Source organism: Trachemys scripta, chromosome 7, assembly GCF_013100865.1.
Source record: "Trachemys scripta elegans isolate TJP31775 chromosome 7, CAS_Tse_1.0, whole genome shotgun sequence".
Classification (NCBI taxonomy): domain Eukaryota; kingdom Metazoa; phylum Chordata; order Testudines; family Emydidae; genus Trachemys; species Trachemys scripta.
This window is the reverse complement of record NC_048304.1, coordinates 110312660-110331702: the sequence shown is the minus strand read 5'-3', so window position 1 is coordinate 110331702 and position 19043 is coordinate 110312660. Positions and strand designations below refer to the sequence as shown.

The window sequence follows — 19043 nt, the reverse complement described above, 5'->3', positions numbered from 1 at the left end:
TCGATCTCTATCCGCCGAATCAGACGGGTAGGGTGGACCTAGCCTTAGTGTTCTGAGAGACAAATTTTCCGGGATTGCTTTCTAGAACACTGCATTCTCAAGCAAATCCAGCCAGTTGGTCATATACCCAGCTGGCCTTTCTCTTTCCAGTTATACGTCTCAACGGTAACAAGAGAGCCACACCATACAGGACAGTACATTCTCTTTCACTGGACACTGTGTGTGCTCCTTGCAGTGTTTGCATAGAACATACCTGATGCATATCATGGTGGAGATGGGAGCCTGTATGAAGGAGAGTGGCTATCTGCAGTGCTGGTCGTAGAACTATTCTGAGGCTGCACAAGAGTCCCCTAGTCAGATTACCGACAAAGCCGTGAGCACTTGATTTTTGACACAGAAGGGGTGTGCGGTGTGGTGTGCCACGTGAACACAGCATGCTGCAGGGTTCTAAGACTGGCCATGGGTATTTACCAGCTCCGAATGTTATTCACAGCAGCTTTTACAACTATCAGAAGACTTTTAGGATTCCAAAGACTTTAGGTGAAATCGTGACTTGAATGAAGTTAATGAGAGTTTTGTCATTGACTTCAGTGGGGCCAGGATTTCACCCTCTGACTCGATGAATTTGCCATTCCTCCTTTTATTGACTTCACTACTATGTAGTGACTGTCCAGTGGTGAGTGTGTAACTTGAGCCTCCACCTTGTATCTAGCATAATCAATATATAACCCAGTCTCCAGAGAAATCAATATGTAATTGTTGTTGTTCCAGAGACTGCATAATCAATGTCTCTGGCGAGCCAAGTGTCTCAGTCCTAAGGAAGTTGGGCAATAAACTTTGCAGTGTGCTTTCTGTACAAGCAGATCTCCATGGATTCACATGGATGTTCCCATTTTGGCAAAGGTTCTGAACAGAAGTCCAGTGACCTTGCTCCTAAAATTAGTGCTTTATAATCAGGCTTTATTATTAATAAGCATTCTTCTAATTACAGGGGACAAGCTGTAATACAGCTGTTAGTGGAATCTAAACAAAAAATGGTGCAACTGGTTTGATGAGGAGTTTCTTTGCTGTGGTCTCAGAGTAAATGACATTTTCCCACGGTTTGTTCAAGCCCTGTTCCCTAATACCTTACCCACTGTTTATAATACATACTCTAGCTAATTAAGCACTTAGGACTTCTGGTTCTTGCAATGATGCCATACTGCTGGATATCCTATTGAAAATGATATAGAGTCTGTTCTATTCCACTGTCCTAGAATAAATCTATGGGCACTCCTCTGTGCTCATTTGACTTACACGGGGCTATGCTGGTAGAACACTTTTTCATGTGGCTGAAAGGTTAGGCCAGGTACAATAACTGCACTGCTCACATTTTAAATGGAAATGCCGCTTGACTTGTCTTTGTGGCGGGGTTAAATTCTCAGGTTCATATGTTTACTGCTGAGCAGGCATTTCTCAACAGTTTGTCATGTGTGGTCAGGAAAATCACTGAGGTGACTTGGTCCATGGGCAAAGGGCATTTGTCTGGCTCAGGTTTAACAGAATTACTCTGGTTTGACCCTTTGAAAAATGGAAACTTGTGCCGGCTGAATCATGTCAGCAAAATGTGTACAACTGGACAGCATGTGAGTCATTCGATCTGGGCAGGCCTCGCAGGCTGTTAACTCACAGTAACTAGCGTCATGGAGACTATGTTCTAGCCAGTGTATCCGAGAAGTTAGATGGTGTTGCTTTCTAGAGATGTCAGCATTCAATCTACATGTGTTGGATGTTTAACCAACAACAATTTGTAAAGCTGAATTTTATAGATACACAACATTTACCTGAAATAATCTCTGCTGCAGTAACCTTTCCCTTATTAGCTAGGAGGGTAGTATGTCCACTCTGTTCCTAAGCCATTATCCCATGGCAGTCGTAACTGGCCAAACTGCAGCTTAGGTAGAAGGCAATTCTAGTATGTACATTGTAGCAATGGGCTAAAACTAATCATTTGTCTGAGTTTCTACCTCACACCCAAACCCTGAACTGCTGCACTTTGGATAAAATTGGATCCAACTCCAGCAAAAACCCTCGATTTGTTTTTCAAAACCTAAACCCAACTGACAAGGATTTACAAAATCTAAAACCACTCCTGGCTTTGCCAATCCCCCCTGCTGTTCCATTGGGGGAAGATAATCTTCACTTCCCTCCTGAAAATTGTGCTGCAGATGTTATACACATGACATTGTTCCTCTCAGAATTAGCTGGGTGGAGAAGAGATTCCTACATACTGGACAAAGTTTATAAAGTTCGTCAAAGCACTATGATGCCAGTTACTGAAGTAGCCAATTATTATTAATACTAATAATAGTGTACTGTCTGGCAGGGGAATCAAAACATAAGTATGTCTCTTATTACAGCTTGCTTATTTCTTATGGCGTTGGGTGGAGAGAAGAAGCAAGTTTCCCGCCATGCTTGTATAACCCACATAACCTAGATTGGTATATATGGGTCTCACACTGACCAGGGACGTTTGTCCTGAACATCAGAAGTCCACAGCAGTTCAAATCTCCATATGGGCCAACACTTATAACATTGCTGGTGGGGATCATCTAGGGGACTTGAACCTGGAATCTCTGGATCTAAAAGCATGCAGGGGTTTGGGGGTGTTCCACTTCTTGAGTTAAAGGAGCATCTGTGGTAGCTTAAAAGCAGTAGCAGACTGATCAACTCTTATACATGGTGCTGCCAGTAGAAGGAGACACAGACTCACACGGGGATCATGCAGATTACTATTAGCCTGTTTGTGCTAGTACCTGCCATCAGTATGTCCCCTAAGAGTGACTGTTAAAGTGAGGTTAAATATGATGCCTGCCTCCTGATTTCTCCATCTAAAAGCTACATTAACCAACTAGCCTTTTATGAATGGGCTTGGCAGATTTACAATGTGAGACATGAGAGTTATGCTCTTATCTGGTAAAATTTCAGTGGGAAAATCAGTTTGCTAATAGCATTAGAGTGTTTTGTTTTAACGGATCCAAAAATCACAGCAGCCTCTTAAGACACCATTTTGGTCTCACAAGTAATAAATACACAAAATGTATTAAATGCATCAAAACCTCACTGGAGAAAAATCTCTTTTTAAAAAAAAATACGAGCGTCCAAAAATTCCTTTGATGGCAGGTGGGTTTAAAACATAACCAGCTTATTCGTGCTGTGGAAAGTTGGCTCTCAGAGAGCTCAACTTCAATTTTTTTTTTAAAAGGTAACTACACATGTTAAAAGCACTTGACCTGCATGCCAGGCCTCTGCTTGTAAATTAACTTAATATCATTTAATCAGGCTAAAGCCTGGACCCAATTCAGAATCCTAGCATCATAATTTAAATATCCTAACACAGCTGTTGTTTGTCCAACAGACAAAACGGAGGAAGAGCAGAATATGCCACTGTAAACAGCATGTCATCCTGAACAATAAACATCTTTCTTCTTTATTCTCTTCTGACGGCAGTTACTGCGTGTTATCTAACTGGCCGTTCACATGGGACACGTGATCCGGGGACTCCCTTCTTAAAAGGGGTCGGTGTTTGTGTGACTTTTTGTTCTGCTCTCATGTGGGTGTTTCTAGTCTTTCAGTAAAAGTGGCGCCCAGCTTCCTGTTTTATATTCATTTTACTCATTTCCAAATTGTTTTTAATACCCTCAAATAGCTAGCTGCCTGTTGGGGTTTCATTACACACACTCACTCACTCTCGGAATTTTGACCTATTAGTAGTGAAGCTCATTATTAAAGAGGGCCAGAGCCTGCAAACTTTGCGCCCAATCCAACTCCCATTGCAGTTGGGAGCAAGAAACCCTCTGACTTCAGTTGAAGCTGGATCCAGGCCTCTAATGCACGTGAGCAAACCTTACTCAGTGCAAGCAGCTCCAATGACGTCAGGGGCGCAGCTTGTAAGGGAAGAGTTACTCACATGCATAAAAGTTGCAGAATCAGGCCCTGTGTCTGGGGTGAGCTAATTTTGGGCAGAGGTCTGTCTGTTTTCCCACTAGAAAGCCATTAAATGAGGTTATAAATGAATTTTTATAGATTTAGGGACTTTTTTTTTTTTTAATGGAACAAATGACAGTTGGTTTACCACAGCAAGCCAAGCTGTGATTATTGCAACATAAGGTTGCTTGCTAATGTTTAGACAACGCACCAGTGATGGGAGAATGTCAAAAGGTAGAGAAGTTCCAATAAGCAGTTGAGCAGCTGGCTGCTTATCCAAAAGTATTGAGCATGTTCAACTGTATAGGAAAGCTTGTTAGAACAACTTTCTCATATTATCTTGTCGCTCCTGTTGCCAGGTTTTGCACGGGAACAGAAATCTGAGCCAGGCACAAAAGAAAAATGATTGTTGACAACAGTTATCTACATTTTTTTTAACCAGAAAAATATGTTCCGTTGAACTAGAGATAGACAAGTCAGGTTTGAACTTTCCACAAGTGTCACAGCCTTCAGATCTGGGGCTTGGGTTGGCCTATTTTATGATATGTAGGAGGGTCAGATGACAAACCGGGATTCTAAAATCCAGACTTTCCTAATGGTATTTGATTCTGGGGTTTGTGCTGAGGTCAGGCCAAAATGTAACAAAAGCAGGAAAATGTAGATTGGTTCTGATTTTCTTCAAACTAAGTGAGGTATACCGTGACTTCTTCTCACAGATGTTTGATTTTTGGCTGAAATCTTGAACGTGTGCCTGGAAAACGAGGCTTTTGAAAGAGAACTTTCTATTCTATTCTCTTGTTTAACTTCTTATTTTATCATTATTAACCCACATGAGCTTTCCATATAAGTATAACAAATCTCATTCATAACCTCAATTGTTACCTTTAAAAGACCTGTTTGTGTTTAATGAATCTTATCATTATCTATATATGTATTTTATTCAAATTCCAAAAATGGTAACCACATATTGTAAAATCTACTTGATCCTGAACAAAAGACTGTATGTCATTTTTTCCCATTGAATGGATTTCTCATACTTTATTTCTCCATGCTATTAATGTTGAGAAATCTGTCCTTTTCCGATAATGAGGTATCACACATCTAGCTGCTAGTAGTAATTATGCTTGTTACACCCTGATACCCCAATATTCACCACTGTTGTGTAATTAGGATATTTCTTATACAAAGTATGCCTTGTGAGATGCTATTCTAAAAGTCTTAATCTGCAAGACATTAATATCTCGTTGGATTGTATATGCTATCCTAATATGTGAAGTTATGAGGTTTAGCTAGGTTATGTGTTACTGAAACATGTTGTGAGATTGAAAACATCCACAAGCATGTTGTTCAGGTACAACAGTAAAAAGGCCAAACAATGTTAATGGCTAATTGATGAAATACACACAAGCACAAGGATTACCCCAGGAACTGTGTATAATAGAAACCTCTCAGAGATAACACTACCCAATGGGGACTGTTTGACCCACGTCCAGGGCCGGCTCTAGGCACCAGCAAAACAAGCAGGTGTTTGGGGCAGCACGTTTGCAGGGGGCGGCATTCTGTCCATCCTTTTTTTTTCTTTTAAACTCACTTCCTCCCCTCTCGCAACACTGCAGAAGCGGAGAACCCATGGGACCCTGGGAGCTGTAGTTCCTTGCCTAGCTCCCTGCCTATAGAGCCAGCCCTGGAGCAGAGAAAGAACTACATTTCCCAGCAATCCCTTGGCAGCTATCAACAGGAAAGGGAGGGGGAGGGAGTGAGGTAGCCGAGCCATGCTGCAGCCTGCTGTGAATGGAGAGCTGGCTGCTAGAATGGGGTGGCACTGTGAGTGGGGGACAAGTGTGCCCAGCCCAAGGAGTAGAAGGCTTTGCCCCAGATATCCCCTTCAGAAGACTTCCCCAAACTGGATTAGGGATACTGGTGTGACCTCACCTTGCAGCCCCCAAAGAAGGAATTGGGTGGACTAAAGGGACAGTGCACCTCTCTATCTGAAGCCTAGCAAGGGAGGTACGTGGATCCCACTAGACTTTAAAATTAAAAGTAAGGGAGGGGAGGCTCTGCTAGAGGACCTCTGCTAGATACAGTACCAGGCGCGTAGGAGGATTTCCACTTCTGAGCCATGGAAGCAGAAATTGACTTTTCCTTTCCAGATATAGCTAATATTCAGAAAGGGAATCTAGCACCTGCCTTCCAGATTTGAACACCCTCAAAATTCACTAGTGCGCAAGCTCAATTTGGGCAGCCGTTACTTCATTTCTCCCAAATCAAATATACTGATCCACTGTAACTTGCTGTAGAAAAAGTAGGATAAAAAATTGAGCAAGCAATGTTTCCCAGTGCTTTTTAGGACTGGAATTCCTATTTTCAGCAGCCATTGCTTTTTGTTTGTTTGTTTTTTTGTTTTTTGTTTAAAAGGAAGACAGTGATTGCATTGGCAAATTCCCTATAGAAACAAAGAGTGGAACAAAAGCATAATAAAGGCACCTCATTTATGTAGGACAGTCTTATAATATGCATCCAGACATCCTCCAATCACACAAGCTGAAAATTGTTCCACTTTACTGCAGTTCTGTAACCATATGGGAACCAATCCTGTCTGTGTTCTGTGCACATCCAAAATTCCTGCTGAATGACCCGCCCTGGGAGCGAGTTACCAGTGACCCAGGGCTGGGACAGCAGGAGGGTGCAGGTTGGGGGGAGAGCCCAGAGCTGGGGCAGCAAGGAGCGTGGGGAGCCCAGGGCTGGGGTGGGGGGCAGCCGAAATTTTTTTTGCTTGGGGCGGCAAAAAACCTAGAGCCGGCCCTGCCCACGTCACAGCAAATGAGCTTTCCAGCAAGTGGGGAGAAGATATAAAAGGGGGAAAATGACATCATTGTTTATTTACTAAGGTAATCTATGACTTTTTGTAGTTAATACATTTAGTTCTTGTTTATAACATAACCCAGTTTGTGCAATTAATATCTGGGGGGCAGCAAGAAGCTGTGCACATCTCTCTCCACATTGAGGGGGAGGGTGATTTTTTATGAGCTTGCTCGGTGCAGATCTTTCTATACAGTGCAAGACAGTATTATTTTGGGTTTATTTCCCAAAAGGGGTGTGGGTGTGAGTGCTGGGTGAGTCCTTTCACACACAGCTGGCTTCAGTTAAATAAATAAATGGAGATATCCTATCTCCTAGAATTGGAAGAGACCTTGAAAGGTCATCAAGTCCAGCCCCCTGCCTTCACTAGCAGGACCAAGTACTGATTTTGCCCTGGATCACTAAGTGGCCCCCTCAAGGATTGAACTCACAACCCTGGGTTTAGCAGGCCAATGCGCAAACCACTGAGCTATCCCTCCCCCCAGAGTCTACAACTGTGTGTGTGTGTGTGCGCGCGCGCGCGCGCTGCAAGATGCCAGAGAGCATAATTCAGCAAAACAGGGAGAGGGAATCCAGGCAGGTGGAGCAGGAGAGGCTCAATGAAACCCCAGTACATCAGGTGGCATCCCGGACTGGGGGTCCAACCCCTCACAGTGGCCCAGCGACAGGGTCATGTGCACAGCTGATTGCTCTGAAACACTGGTTGTGATTTTAAGTGAGTTTTAAGTGTGTTGGCCAGAGAACAGACAAAGCGGTTACTGTTTTATTATTTTCTGTTTGCTTATTTTGGGAAAGGGAAGTAGGGACAGGAAAATGAGTAAAAGTGAAGCTACCAAAAAGTTGGAGCTCTACTGGTTGCAAGTAGAAGAAAATGAAAAGATGCATAAGAGACAGAATTGAAACAGATGGAAATGGATGAGCAAAAGGCTGCACATCAGAGGGCCGTGGAACTGAGACAGCTAGAGGCTGAGGAAGCCCGAGAATGGAGAAAACTGGAGGCTGACAAAGAAATGGAGGCAGAAACAGCCAGGCAGAAGTTAGCCCTGGAATTGAAAGACAAAGAACTGGAGGAAAAAGAAAACGAGAGGAAGCATCAGCTGGCCATAATGGAGTGGAAGAGACAGAACCCCCACTACGGGACCCCCCTCTCCAAAAATCCACAAGTGGAAGCGGTTGTGCCCTGCGTACAAGTCTGGGGACATTGCTGAAAATTTCATCACATCTGAGAGGCTGTGTGTGCTCTGTGCAATTCTTGAGGATCAACAGATGACCATTTTGGTTGCAAAATTGACGGGGAGAGCTCTGGACATATTCAATAAGATGCCAATTGGTGATGCTTCCAATTATGGTAAATTTAAGGAATTGGTTTTGAAACAGTTTCAGATTACACCTGAAACTTAAAGAGCAAAATTTAGAAGCCTTAAGAGAGGGGCTGGATTAAGTAATGTGATCTATGTGAACCAAATGAGAGATTTACTGGATAAGTGGGTTAGAGGAAAAGCTATTGCAAGCTTTGAAGCAATGTGTGATTTGGTTGCTCAGGAACAGTTCCTGAATATGTCTAATGATGGTGTAAAACAGTGTTTATGGGATAAAAAGGTAGAAACGGTCGAAGAACTTGCAGCTTTTGCAGATAATTTTGAACAATCCCAAGCACCTATTAGGAATAAGTCACAGGCAGAAGGGTTTAAGTTTGGTGGGAAGCCAGGTCACCGCTTTATCCCTGGGAAAGGGTGGGTGGCCGGGAGGTGGGGCACTCACCCTCTCAGATTCCTACCTCCCATACCTGTCCCAAACTGCCCTTAAAAACAGGAGACCTTAGAAGGTGCTTCCACTGTAATTCTACAGAGCACCTGAAGTGTAACTGCCCCAGATTGAAGGAGAATAAGCCTCCCCTGTCCCATGTTGGCTTGGTTGTCCTCAGGCCCAAGACACCGGAGGGTACCCCCATAACTTATCAGACCTGCTTGGTGGACACTGGGCCTGGTGAACCAGACAAGGAACACATTAAGATTGTCAGAATTGGTGGCACAGAGTGCCTGGGTTGGAGCGATACTGGGGCCCAGCTCTCTCTGGTTCGACAGAGTGTGGTCCCAGAGGTTAGTATTTTACCGGGGCAAATGGCCATCATTAAGGGGGTGGGGCTGGAAAGGTTCCCTGTACCACTAGCGAAGGTTTGTGTGGAGTGGGAAGGTTTGGAAGGTGATTTACTTGTGGGGATGCTAGAGGATATCCCAGTGGACATGTTGGTAGGGAACAATTTTTTCCACAAGGCCAGGACTGATGGTGTGGTAACTCGCAGCATGAAGGAGTGTTATGTAGGGTCCCCAAAGGAGGAGGAGAGGGTGTTGCCTGCCAGTGAGAAGGCTGTTCCAGCTGGTAGCTGCAGGTCTGACACAGCCAAACCAATAATAGATCTTGCCCTAGAGAGCACCGAAGGGTGTGTCTCAGAGAGGAGCTCGGGGAAGGGTGTTGGAACCTTAGAATCCACAGAGGAGGTGGGTCAGGGTTCCATTGGCACTGCAGTGCAGGGCGGCAACATGCTTCCAATTGAGGGAGAGGCGGAGTCAGGCCTCTGCCCGACTGAAAGCAACGGGTCCCCAGGGCCGGGGGCAGGAGAGATGTTGTCAGTGTCTGAGGAAGTTATCCCAAGTATTAGCTGCAATATAAAGAATTAATACTAATAATAACATAGCTACAGCTCATGCTCTTATGCACTCCCAATGTCAATTCCGATAATGTGATATCAAACAAAAATATTCTGGAACTATGAAGCCTTGTGTTCAGCCGGCTTGCCTCCGTCAGACCCAGATGACTCTGTGGTAGGAAAAGAAAACCCAGCTGTCAATTACTTAAACTGATGCCGTTGCTCATGATCTGAAATTGGCTGTTTTCTACAAATGCAACTTGCTCTGAAGGTCAGGAGGAAAAAAGATCTATTTTCAAACATCTTTGTGCCTTACCAAAGAGACCAATGAAATGGGTGTGCGATGGGACAGAACTGTAGCCCCTTCTCTCATGGGGCTGACATATATCTGATCCATGCCCTAAAGGATCACTGTTTCTAGGATACCGCCCTACTGCCTCCTCTCTGACTGCGCCTTTCTCACCTCATTCCCCTCAATCGGTTCCTCACTAGCTCACCCACTCCACAAGCCCGGCTTACCTCTTCCTCCCCCCTCAGTCTCTGGATTAGATTAAATCTTGGCTTGTGCTGGCCTTTCCCTGCCCACTGGGGTGGGAGTGGAAATTGCAGTGGCAGAAAGTGGCTGCACCCTCCTCCCCTAGCGAGGGTCCCTGTATAGCCTGGGTTATGGAGAGTCAGCATATCCCCATTGCAGGAGCACCAGTGGAGCCTCCAGTGGAAATACCATCTGCCTCTCCTGGAGTGAGTCCCCATTGGCAAGCAGAAGGCTCGTGCAGCAGGATGAAACCGGCTCACTATCTCCGCTCCCCAACTCCAGACATATTCATCTAATGCGCTTTCTCCCGCCCTCCTATACTATCACATACAGTGGTGCTCCCCTCTGCAGCCATCAGAGACCTTGCATTCATCTAAGAAGCACTCACACTCAGTCCATTTTCTTTCCAATCCCTTCCCTGATTGCAGGACCTCTTATCACCACCACGTTCATCTGACTTACAGTGGGGGCAAACTTAAGCACCACTAGGCATCATTAACCACATCCTATAATGGCTGCACCTTCCAGAAACATCTGGAAGTGGATATGGGATGGATGCAGCAGCAACAGAATTGGTATTGCATGCCAAAGGTTTGCTAGTATTGACACAGTCTGTTGCTTTCGGTGCTGCAGAGCGGTGAGAGATATGCAAATATGCAGATCAAATGAAGCTGCAGGACAGCTGGACAGTTATTTTTTCCAGGTTCTCTTAGACACATGACCATTATGATCACATCATACTATAGGACATCTGCTTTTCATCTGAAACTGTTCCTTTCAGAGCTTTCATACCTCTTCTAATTTTTAGCCCACGTAGAGAATTTGCAAATCATTTACACATGGAATGTCGGTTGCCCACATCTGAAAATATACACATCATTGAGACATAAGTGCTTGGACCTGGAGACAGCTTAGGAAAAGTTATGGCTTGACCTTTTGTCCATGGACTGAACCATTTTTAATTAATTTTAGACTAGTTTGTCGTGGAATGTTTTCAGAAACTGAAACGTAACATATGCTGAACGTTATTTGTTTTATACAAGCAACATTTAAAATAGCACATAATGATTCAACATCACATCATTGCAGCACGTCTGAAACTTGCCAGCAATGTAGTCATATTTATGATCAGAGAGCTTGCATGCAATCAATACTATTAAAAAAATATATTCTTGTTCATGTCTAGCTTTGCTTCTATCTCAGCATTTATGTTTTAAGGCTCTCTAAGGAGTGGCATCCACTGCCCTAGAGCAAGTATGGGACGGAGCCTGTATTCCTGGGTTCAATTCCCTGTGCTGCCACTAACATACTATGTGACAATGGCAAGCTATGTATAGTCTGATTTTCAGAAGTGTTGAGCACCCACAGCTTCGTCTTACTTCGGTGGTACTTCTTTATTTTACTAGGAGTTGTGGATGTTCAACACCTCTGAAAAATGGGGAGGTTATTACCTTCTCTATGCTCAGTTTATCCATCTGTAAAATGGCTGTAATAATAACAACAACTAGCTCTTATATAGCGCTTTTCATCAGTAGATCTCAAAGTGTTTTGCAAAGGAACTCAGTGTCATTATCTGCATTTTATAGATAGGAAAAGTGAGGCAAAGAAAGGTAAACTTACTTGCCCAGTTTCATCCAGTGATGAGTCTTAAATGGCTAAGTGAAGCACCCTGTAGTAGCATGTATGTCACTGTCATAAAAGGCAAGTTTACATTTTAGAGCACAATGATACAAGGTGACATTTAAAATAACAGATCATGGGGACTTCAGAATCATCTTGGAACCTTTCCTCGGAGTCTGAGCTTCCCTTCAGTATTTGCACAGTGAGGTATTTCAGTGCCTGTTGACCTTCATCATTACTTATGCTGTTTGTGTACTTTATGTACACAAACAAAGTAGTATAATGCTTTTTATTTTGGTTAAAAGTCTGGTAAAAGCAGTTACCCTTTCGACTTCGATTAAACGGTCTAGTAAACAGGTGTCGTTCGATGACTTTCATTTTTATTGGATCAACTCAATAGCTTCATGCACTGCCAGCGTCTTAGGACATGATTCTGATCTGAATTACACCTGTTTCAGTGGAGTTACTCCTGATTTACATTGGTGCAAGTGAGATCAAAATCAGTCTTTTAGCATTTGAGAAAATGTAATAGTCATTAGGGAAAATGCATTACTATGCACTGGTAGGGTGACCAGGTGTCCAGTTTTCGACCAGAACACCTGATCAAAAAGGGACGCTGGCGGCTCCGGTCAGCACCACTGACTGGGCCATTAAAAGTCCAGTCGGTGGTGCTGCGGAGCCAAGGCAGGCTAGTCCCTACCTTTCCTGGCTCCGCGCTGCCCCTCAGAAACATCCAGCAGGTCCGGCTCCTAGGCGGGAGGCCACGGGGCTCCATGCACTGCCTCCACCCCGAGCACCAGCTCTTCACTCCCATTGGCTGGGAACCACAACCAATGGGAGCTGCGGGGGCAGTGCCGGTGGGCAAGAGCAGTGCACGGAGCTGTCTGCTGCGCCTCTGCCTAGGAGCCGGACCTGCTGTCCGCTTTTGGGGTGTGGTCCACAGTGCCAGGACAGGCAGGAAGCCTGCCTTAGCCCCCCACACTGTGCTGTTGACCAGGAGCTGTCAGAGGTAAACCCCTTCCTCAATCCACAGCCCCCTCCCTGGACTCCTCATCCCCAGCCCCACCCCAGAGCCCGCACCCCCAGCTGGAGCCCTCACCCCATCCGTATCCAACCCCCACCCCAGCCTGGAGTCCTCTCCTGAACCCCTCATTTCTGGCCCCACCCAAGAGCCCGCACCCCCAGTGAATGGGGGATGGCCTCGGGAAAGGGGCAGGGCTAGAGAATTTGCTTTTGAGTGATTAGAAAGTTGGTAAGCCTATGCACTGGTTATGTCTGTTCAGGGTTAGGGGTTTTTTGAGTTTTTTTTTTTTTTTAAATACAAGAAAAACATAAGAGCTTAGAGAGTTAACAGAAGAGCTTGAATCATAAGATTGAAGATGTATGGTATTAATCTATACAGTCTAGATTTGCTTTTGATAAATTAATTTCATGGCTGCTTAAGAACATTTCATGTATGCAGAAGGGGTGCATTGGAGAGTCGTATGAAAGCCAAATCTGCTTTTACAGTCTTTGCCCATGGGATACTGGCAGAGTGGCATGAAATAAGTGCCATTGAGCACTTTTCATAGAAATCACGCAAGCTGTTTGTGCTCCTCCTCATCCAAGGAAGAATCAACTGTCTTCTTTAGTCAGCCAAGGTGCTAGTCTTGTAAACTTTCAGTTGCTAGGACCCAAATTCTTGTTTCTTGCCTTCATAAGAGTTGCTACCTATCTGTTGTTCTCCAAAGCAAAACTAAGATTGTGTGGGTTGTTGGTGGGTTTTGGGGGAGGGGAGGGGTGTTTTGTTTATTTTTAAATCCAGTCAATGTGAATATGTGTTGAATTGCAAGAGCTAAGAAAAATGACAGGATTGCTTAAGAATTCTGATGGACATGTTCGGTCTATCATTTTGAGGTATGAAATCATAAGAATCATAAGAAAAATCTAAGAAATTATGTCAGTCTATATTGTATATAGAAGACTCTTTGGGACTATAAGGTGTACAGCAGGGTAGGCTACACTAATTGAGTTGGAATGGTCCCTTTGGCTTTAAGCCTCTGGTTTTGAATGGTTTGAAGGGCTGCACAATTACACAACTTGTTTTCATAGACATACAATTCCTTGGAAAATGAACTGCACATAAAAAAATAACTTATTTTGTTAAAGAAAATTAAATGGTCTAGTAAAACTGTTCGCACTACATACTGGGCTCTGGTCCATCCATATGTTTCCTTTTAAAAAGTGCAGAATGTTAGTGTTCTTAGATGCCTCTACTTCCATTAATATTGTTCGTTTGCTGTTGATTTGTTAAGAGGGGAGGAAAGAGAAGAGCGATTCAAAGGTCAGTTGCGAGTGGTTTTGAAAAATTAAGCACTGACCATGTCTCTCATGAACTTGGGCTGGGAAAGGGCGATTAACTGTACTTGTAAATAGTTCTCACATTCTTTTTTCTTCCCTTCCTTCTCCCTTCACTTTATCCCAAATTTAGTCTCCTCACGTTTAAAATGGTTCTTAAAATTGTGCTTATGATTTTTTTGGAAAGTGTAATATCCTAATATCATTACTGTTTATCATGTTTATTACAGTAGTGCCTAAGGGCCAAGCAACAATGGGGTCCTACTGTGCTAGGCGCTGTACAAACATGGTAGCAAACAGTCCCTTCCCCTAAGTGCTTGCAATCTAAATAGACAAGTCAGAGACAGGGTGGGAGGAAGAGTTATGACACACAAGCAGCAAGAACAATGTGATGGCAGCAAACATTGTTAGTTCCAATTCTTTTTTTCGGGGGGGGGGGGGGGGGGTTAGTTCAGAGGGAATGAGCTAAATGGAAAGAGAAATGAAGGGAGAAAAGATGTTAAAGGGAAGGGTGTAAGGAAGAGAGAACAGGGAAGGGAAAGGTACAAAAGGCAGGTGTGGAGTGAAGCTGAGGTGAAGAAATTGGGAGACAAAAGAAAAGGGAGGGTTGCAGCAAACAGCCAATTGGCACAGAGCAGAGAATGGCCAGTCAAAACTGCAGCAAGTTCTTTGAATGTGCAAAGATCTCTGCCTTGGCTGCTTGTTCTGTGACTGCTCCTACTGGCTGGTTGATATCTGCAGTTTTTCTCCAAGGAAGGTGAGGGTGGAGAAGGGGCACCTGGGTCCTACTTTCACCAGAGTGTGTGTGAGGGGTCTCCCCTGCACACTTTTGCATCCGTGTGCGGGGGGAAGGCGGGGAATGGTGGCCCCAGCAGGGCCCCATTTTGTCATGCACTTTAGTCTCAGACAAAATGTGATGTGTGTTTAGTGCCATAACATTAACTTGATCCAAGACAGAGGAGGAGAAATGGAGAGCATGGCTGTATGAATGGGGATGGAAATGGAGCCAGAGTGTTCTAATGAATGCTTAAAGCTAGGCATCTATATCTATATTTTGGCACTTAAATAAAGGCTTTGTTTTCTGGTGCTCAATGCCTGCAGGTCGCATAAAATACTGAGTACCTGTAGATTCCACAAAAACCCATGGGAGATGCAGATGCTCAACACCTCTAAGAATCAGGCCATTTTTATTAGCTGTCTAATTATGGACAGGAATGTTTTAACATGTGTTAGATCATTACCTCTCCCTTCAGCTCTGCTAACCACATCCAACTAACACATTTTTAAACACTGCTGTCTTTGTCTACACTAGGTACTAAGTGGGGGTTAACCACATGTTAATTAAAACATGTAAGTTAACATGTTTTCTAACCCAACTCAATGAAAAGACTCCTGTTAACTTCAGTAGTCTTTGGATCAGGCCTGTACGAATATTCTTAAACGTCTTAGAATTTATATTATGTTTTGTTTCCAGTTTGTTCACTGTCATGCGTCAGGTCAGTCACACACACACACAAATTTTCAAAATTGGGTGCCTAAATTTAGAATTCTCAATCCATATTTAGGCACCTAAATAAGTGGCTTGATTTCTCATGGTGCTCTGCACCCCTCAGTTCCCATTGCCTCCAGTGAGCAACCATGATAAGAAAATTTGGCCTTAGCCTCCTTGTACCTCAGTTTCCTGATCTATTCAATGAGTACAGTAGTACTGCCTACCTCCCAGGGTGTCATGAGGCTTAGTTAGTTGGTTGTAGTGCACTTTGAGGTCTTTTGATGAAGTCCGATGTCATTATTTAGAAGTTCTTTTGTTAAGTTAAAATGTTCATATCACATCAATGGGCCGTGCTTGTAGCACTTGGTCCTATTCGGTGTCGCCTTGCAGGCCTCATCTCTTGTCCCTCAGGTTGGCAGTGCTGGAAATGCTGTAGAGCAGGGGTCTCAAACATGCGGCCCGCGGGATTCTTTCATGCGGCCCGCCAAGCTCCCCATGCCCCCCCCGCCCGCGCGTGCCCCCGCCCCTCTGCCTACCCTGTGGCGCCGTGAGCCCCGCACCGCTCCCTGAAGCGGCTGGAACTATGTCCCTGCAGCCCCAGGCCAGAGGGGGGTGGAGGAGAGTAGAGGGCTCCGTGCTCTCGTTTCCAGGCACTGCCCCCCGCAACTCCGGGAACAGGGAACGGTGGCCAATGGGAGCTTTGGGAGAGGAGCAAGAGCAGCACATGTACCTGGAGGAGCAAGAGCAGCACATGGTGCCATTTCACCCCCTTCTCTCCCCCGGGACTCCGGCCGCTTCCTGGAGCGGAGCAGAGCGGAGAGGGGCCAGGGGGCAGGCAGGCAGGGAGCCTGCCCCGGCCGCGGTGCTGCCACCCTGGAGCCGCTCTAGGTAAGCGGCACCGGGCTGGAGCCTGCACCCCAACCCCCTGTCCGGAGCCCCCTGCCACATCCCACATACTCCTGCTGCACTCCAACCCCCTGCCCTGAGCCCCCTGCCACACCCTGCACCCCAACCCCCTGCTGTACCCCTCACCCCTCCTGAGCCCCCTGCCACACCCTGCACCCTCCTGCGCTCCCTGTCCTGAGCCCCCTGCTGCACCCTGCACCCCGACCCCCTGCCTCACTCCTGCACCCCACACCCCAATTCCCTACCCTGAGCCCCCTGCTGCACCCTGACCCCCTGCCACACCCCTCACTCCTCCTGCACCCCACACCCCAATTCCCTGCCCTGAGCCCCCTGCCGTACCCTGCACACCTCCTCCACCTCAACTCCCTGCCCTGAGCCCCCATCACACCCCGCAACCCTCCTGCACCCCCTGGGGGCAGGGAGGGGGCAGAATTGGGTGAGGACTTCAGGGAAGGGGTTGGAATGGGGGCGGGAAGAGGCAGGGCAGGGGTGGGGCCTCATGGAAGGGGTAGAGTGGGGGCGGGGCCGGGGACAGCAAGGGGTGAGTGTCAGTGATGAGGCCCTCGGGCCAATGCACTAGTCCTCATGCGGCCCTCGTGGTCATTTGAGTTTGAGACCCCTGCTGTAGAGAGAGTCTGCTCCAGCTCAGGTGAAAATGCACCTCCTGTTGCTCTCCAGAGAAACCCTGTGGCTGAGTTAAGTGGTGATAATGACCTTTACAGGGCATTCCACCCAACCTTCTTGGGCTAGAGATATGGAGGGAAGGAGGAAATCTTCAACCGAGGACACAAACATCAAGCATGTTCTACTGATTTTATTAAAATGCTAAACTCTGAGCCTCGGTTGCCCAATACTGTAGGCTGCGGCCCTGTTTAAAAATACTCCAGCAGAGCACAGAATATGCTTCCTTGTTGTAATCAGGAGCGTATTCTCATTTCAGCAGAGAAAAAAAGAAAGATTTTATTCAACTTCCACCAAGCTGGGGATTTGCTCCTACTTACTCCTGTCCCCTTCTCCTTCGCCCCCGTCATTTGCTCAATTATCACTGCAATTTATTACAATACTTGTCAGGATATCACAAACCAAGCGTGAGCTACCCGGACCATCTGGTCAGAAGTGAGTGATTAACTGCTGTGATCCTCCCACTCAGCACCATCTGGTGGTCATGCTCATGAATGAAAAGTTTTTCTTTACAAAGTGTTACGGCTCCTCCTGCACGTATATTGCGAGGGTTTGATTGATACATATGGCTGGGCTCTCAAAGGAGCCTAAGAAGGGAAGGTGCTCAAATCCCACTGATTTGAATAGGGAAGGAGCAGTCTTTGTGTAAATAAGCATAAGACCCAAATAAGAATGTGAATGAAATATAGCTATTGTAATAGCTATAGATCGATGGATAGATTTCATTCAAACGTTATAATTACAGTTTTCTTAGGAATGCGAAAATGTATGAAATGTCTCTAAAAACAAGTCCCTTCTGTCAAGTGGTCTGAAATAGACCAATTTGGTGATCTTCCAGGCACATTGCAAAAGACATCTGTTTGACAGGGATTTCGCAGAGCGCTGAAGGTATGTTTCCTACAGCAATGAAGGGGTGGAAAGGAGTTTTTGTAGGTAGTTGGCTGAGAGAATTCCTGTCTGCAATGATTATTTTAATACTGCTGAAATTTCATTGTACTACTAATTATGTTAGGGTGCCCAGAGCCACGTATAGATGTCTTTTTTTAATATTATGTAAATCTGAATAAATAAATAAAATACATTCTCTCTGCTCTTGATTTGTGCTGAGCTCCTGCTGGGAAAAAAAAATGGATTCTTTTAGATAACACAAAGAAGCATCAATGACATGAAAACACTAGGAGAATTCTCTTTTGTTTTAAAGAATGAAGGACTAGTCCCTATGCAGTTCAGTATAGCAGATTTTTCATGGGATGTAAAATGTGGTCTGTGAACTGACAGAGTTGGTAGGCCAGCATCTTTTGCATATCATGGAGGTATAGAAGAGTGCATGAAAGGTTATCGCATTCGTGTGGGGGTACAGTGGAGCACAGAGAAAATTACTACAGTATCATACTTTCCTGCAGCACGACTCAGTTCTCAATTGCTCTTACACAACCCTTGGAGCTGAATTAGAGTGGCCAAGAGTTTGGCTAATGAACGTGGCTTAATGTGCTAGCAGGGAATCGGCTGTGCTTTAGAACAAAGGTAACATTGCTCTTTTCATCTTTCCCTAGTCCCCAGTTTATGTTGCAGAAGTCAGTCAAGATCTTGTCCATCAGACTGAGGAAAAACTCGAAATCAGCCCCTGCAAAGAGCTGTTTTCTCACTGTGCAAAGTAAGTATAACTTGACTTCCAAAGATCCCACAGTTGGAGTGGTCAGACGTGTAAAAGACCGTGTCAGATACGGGGAGGGATTTTCATTTGAATCTGCAGCTTGCATTTTCTTAAATTTGCATTCATACTCTCAGACAAATAACTGACAAGTGATGAAATTGCTTCATCTGTGTAAAATATAGTAAATATTTCCCTTCCACTATGCAGACCTCATACAGGAACTTAGTGTTTCAGGTATTTGACAGAATGTTCTAGCCAAGTGAACCAGCCCTAGACTTCATGCTGTGTGAAAAGCGGTACAATGATAATGAATCCAAAGAAAACATCTCTGTTTCAAAGTGAATAA

General features: G+C 45.1%; 1 protein-coding gene across 3 annotated transcripts in view; it reads left to right on the top strand.

The window, feature by feature from the left end:
* GRK5 (G protein-coupled receptor kinase 5) overlaps positions 1 to 19043 on the top strand; it is a 234569-nt gene that overhangs the window by 175734 nt on the left and 39792 nt on the right. For all 3 annotated transcript variants that reach the window (XM_034775048.1, XM_034775049.1, XM_034775050.1), the window contains one exon: positions 18597 to 18697. In XM_034775048.1, the coding sequence (XP_034630939.1) occupies positions 18597 to 18697 (101 nt within the window). The remainder of the gene's footprint in view (positions 1 to 18596; positions 18698 to 19043) is intronic.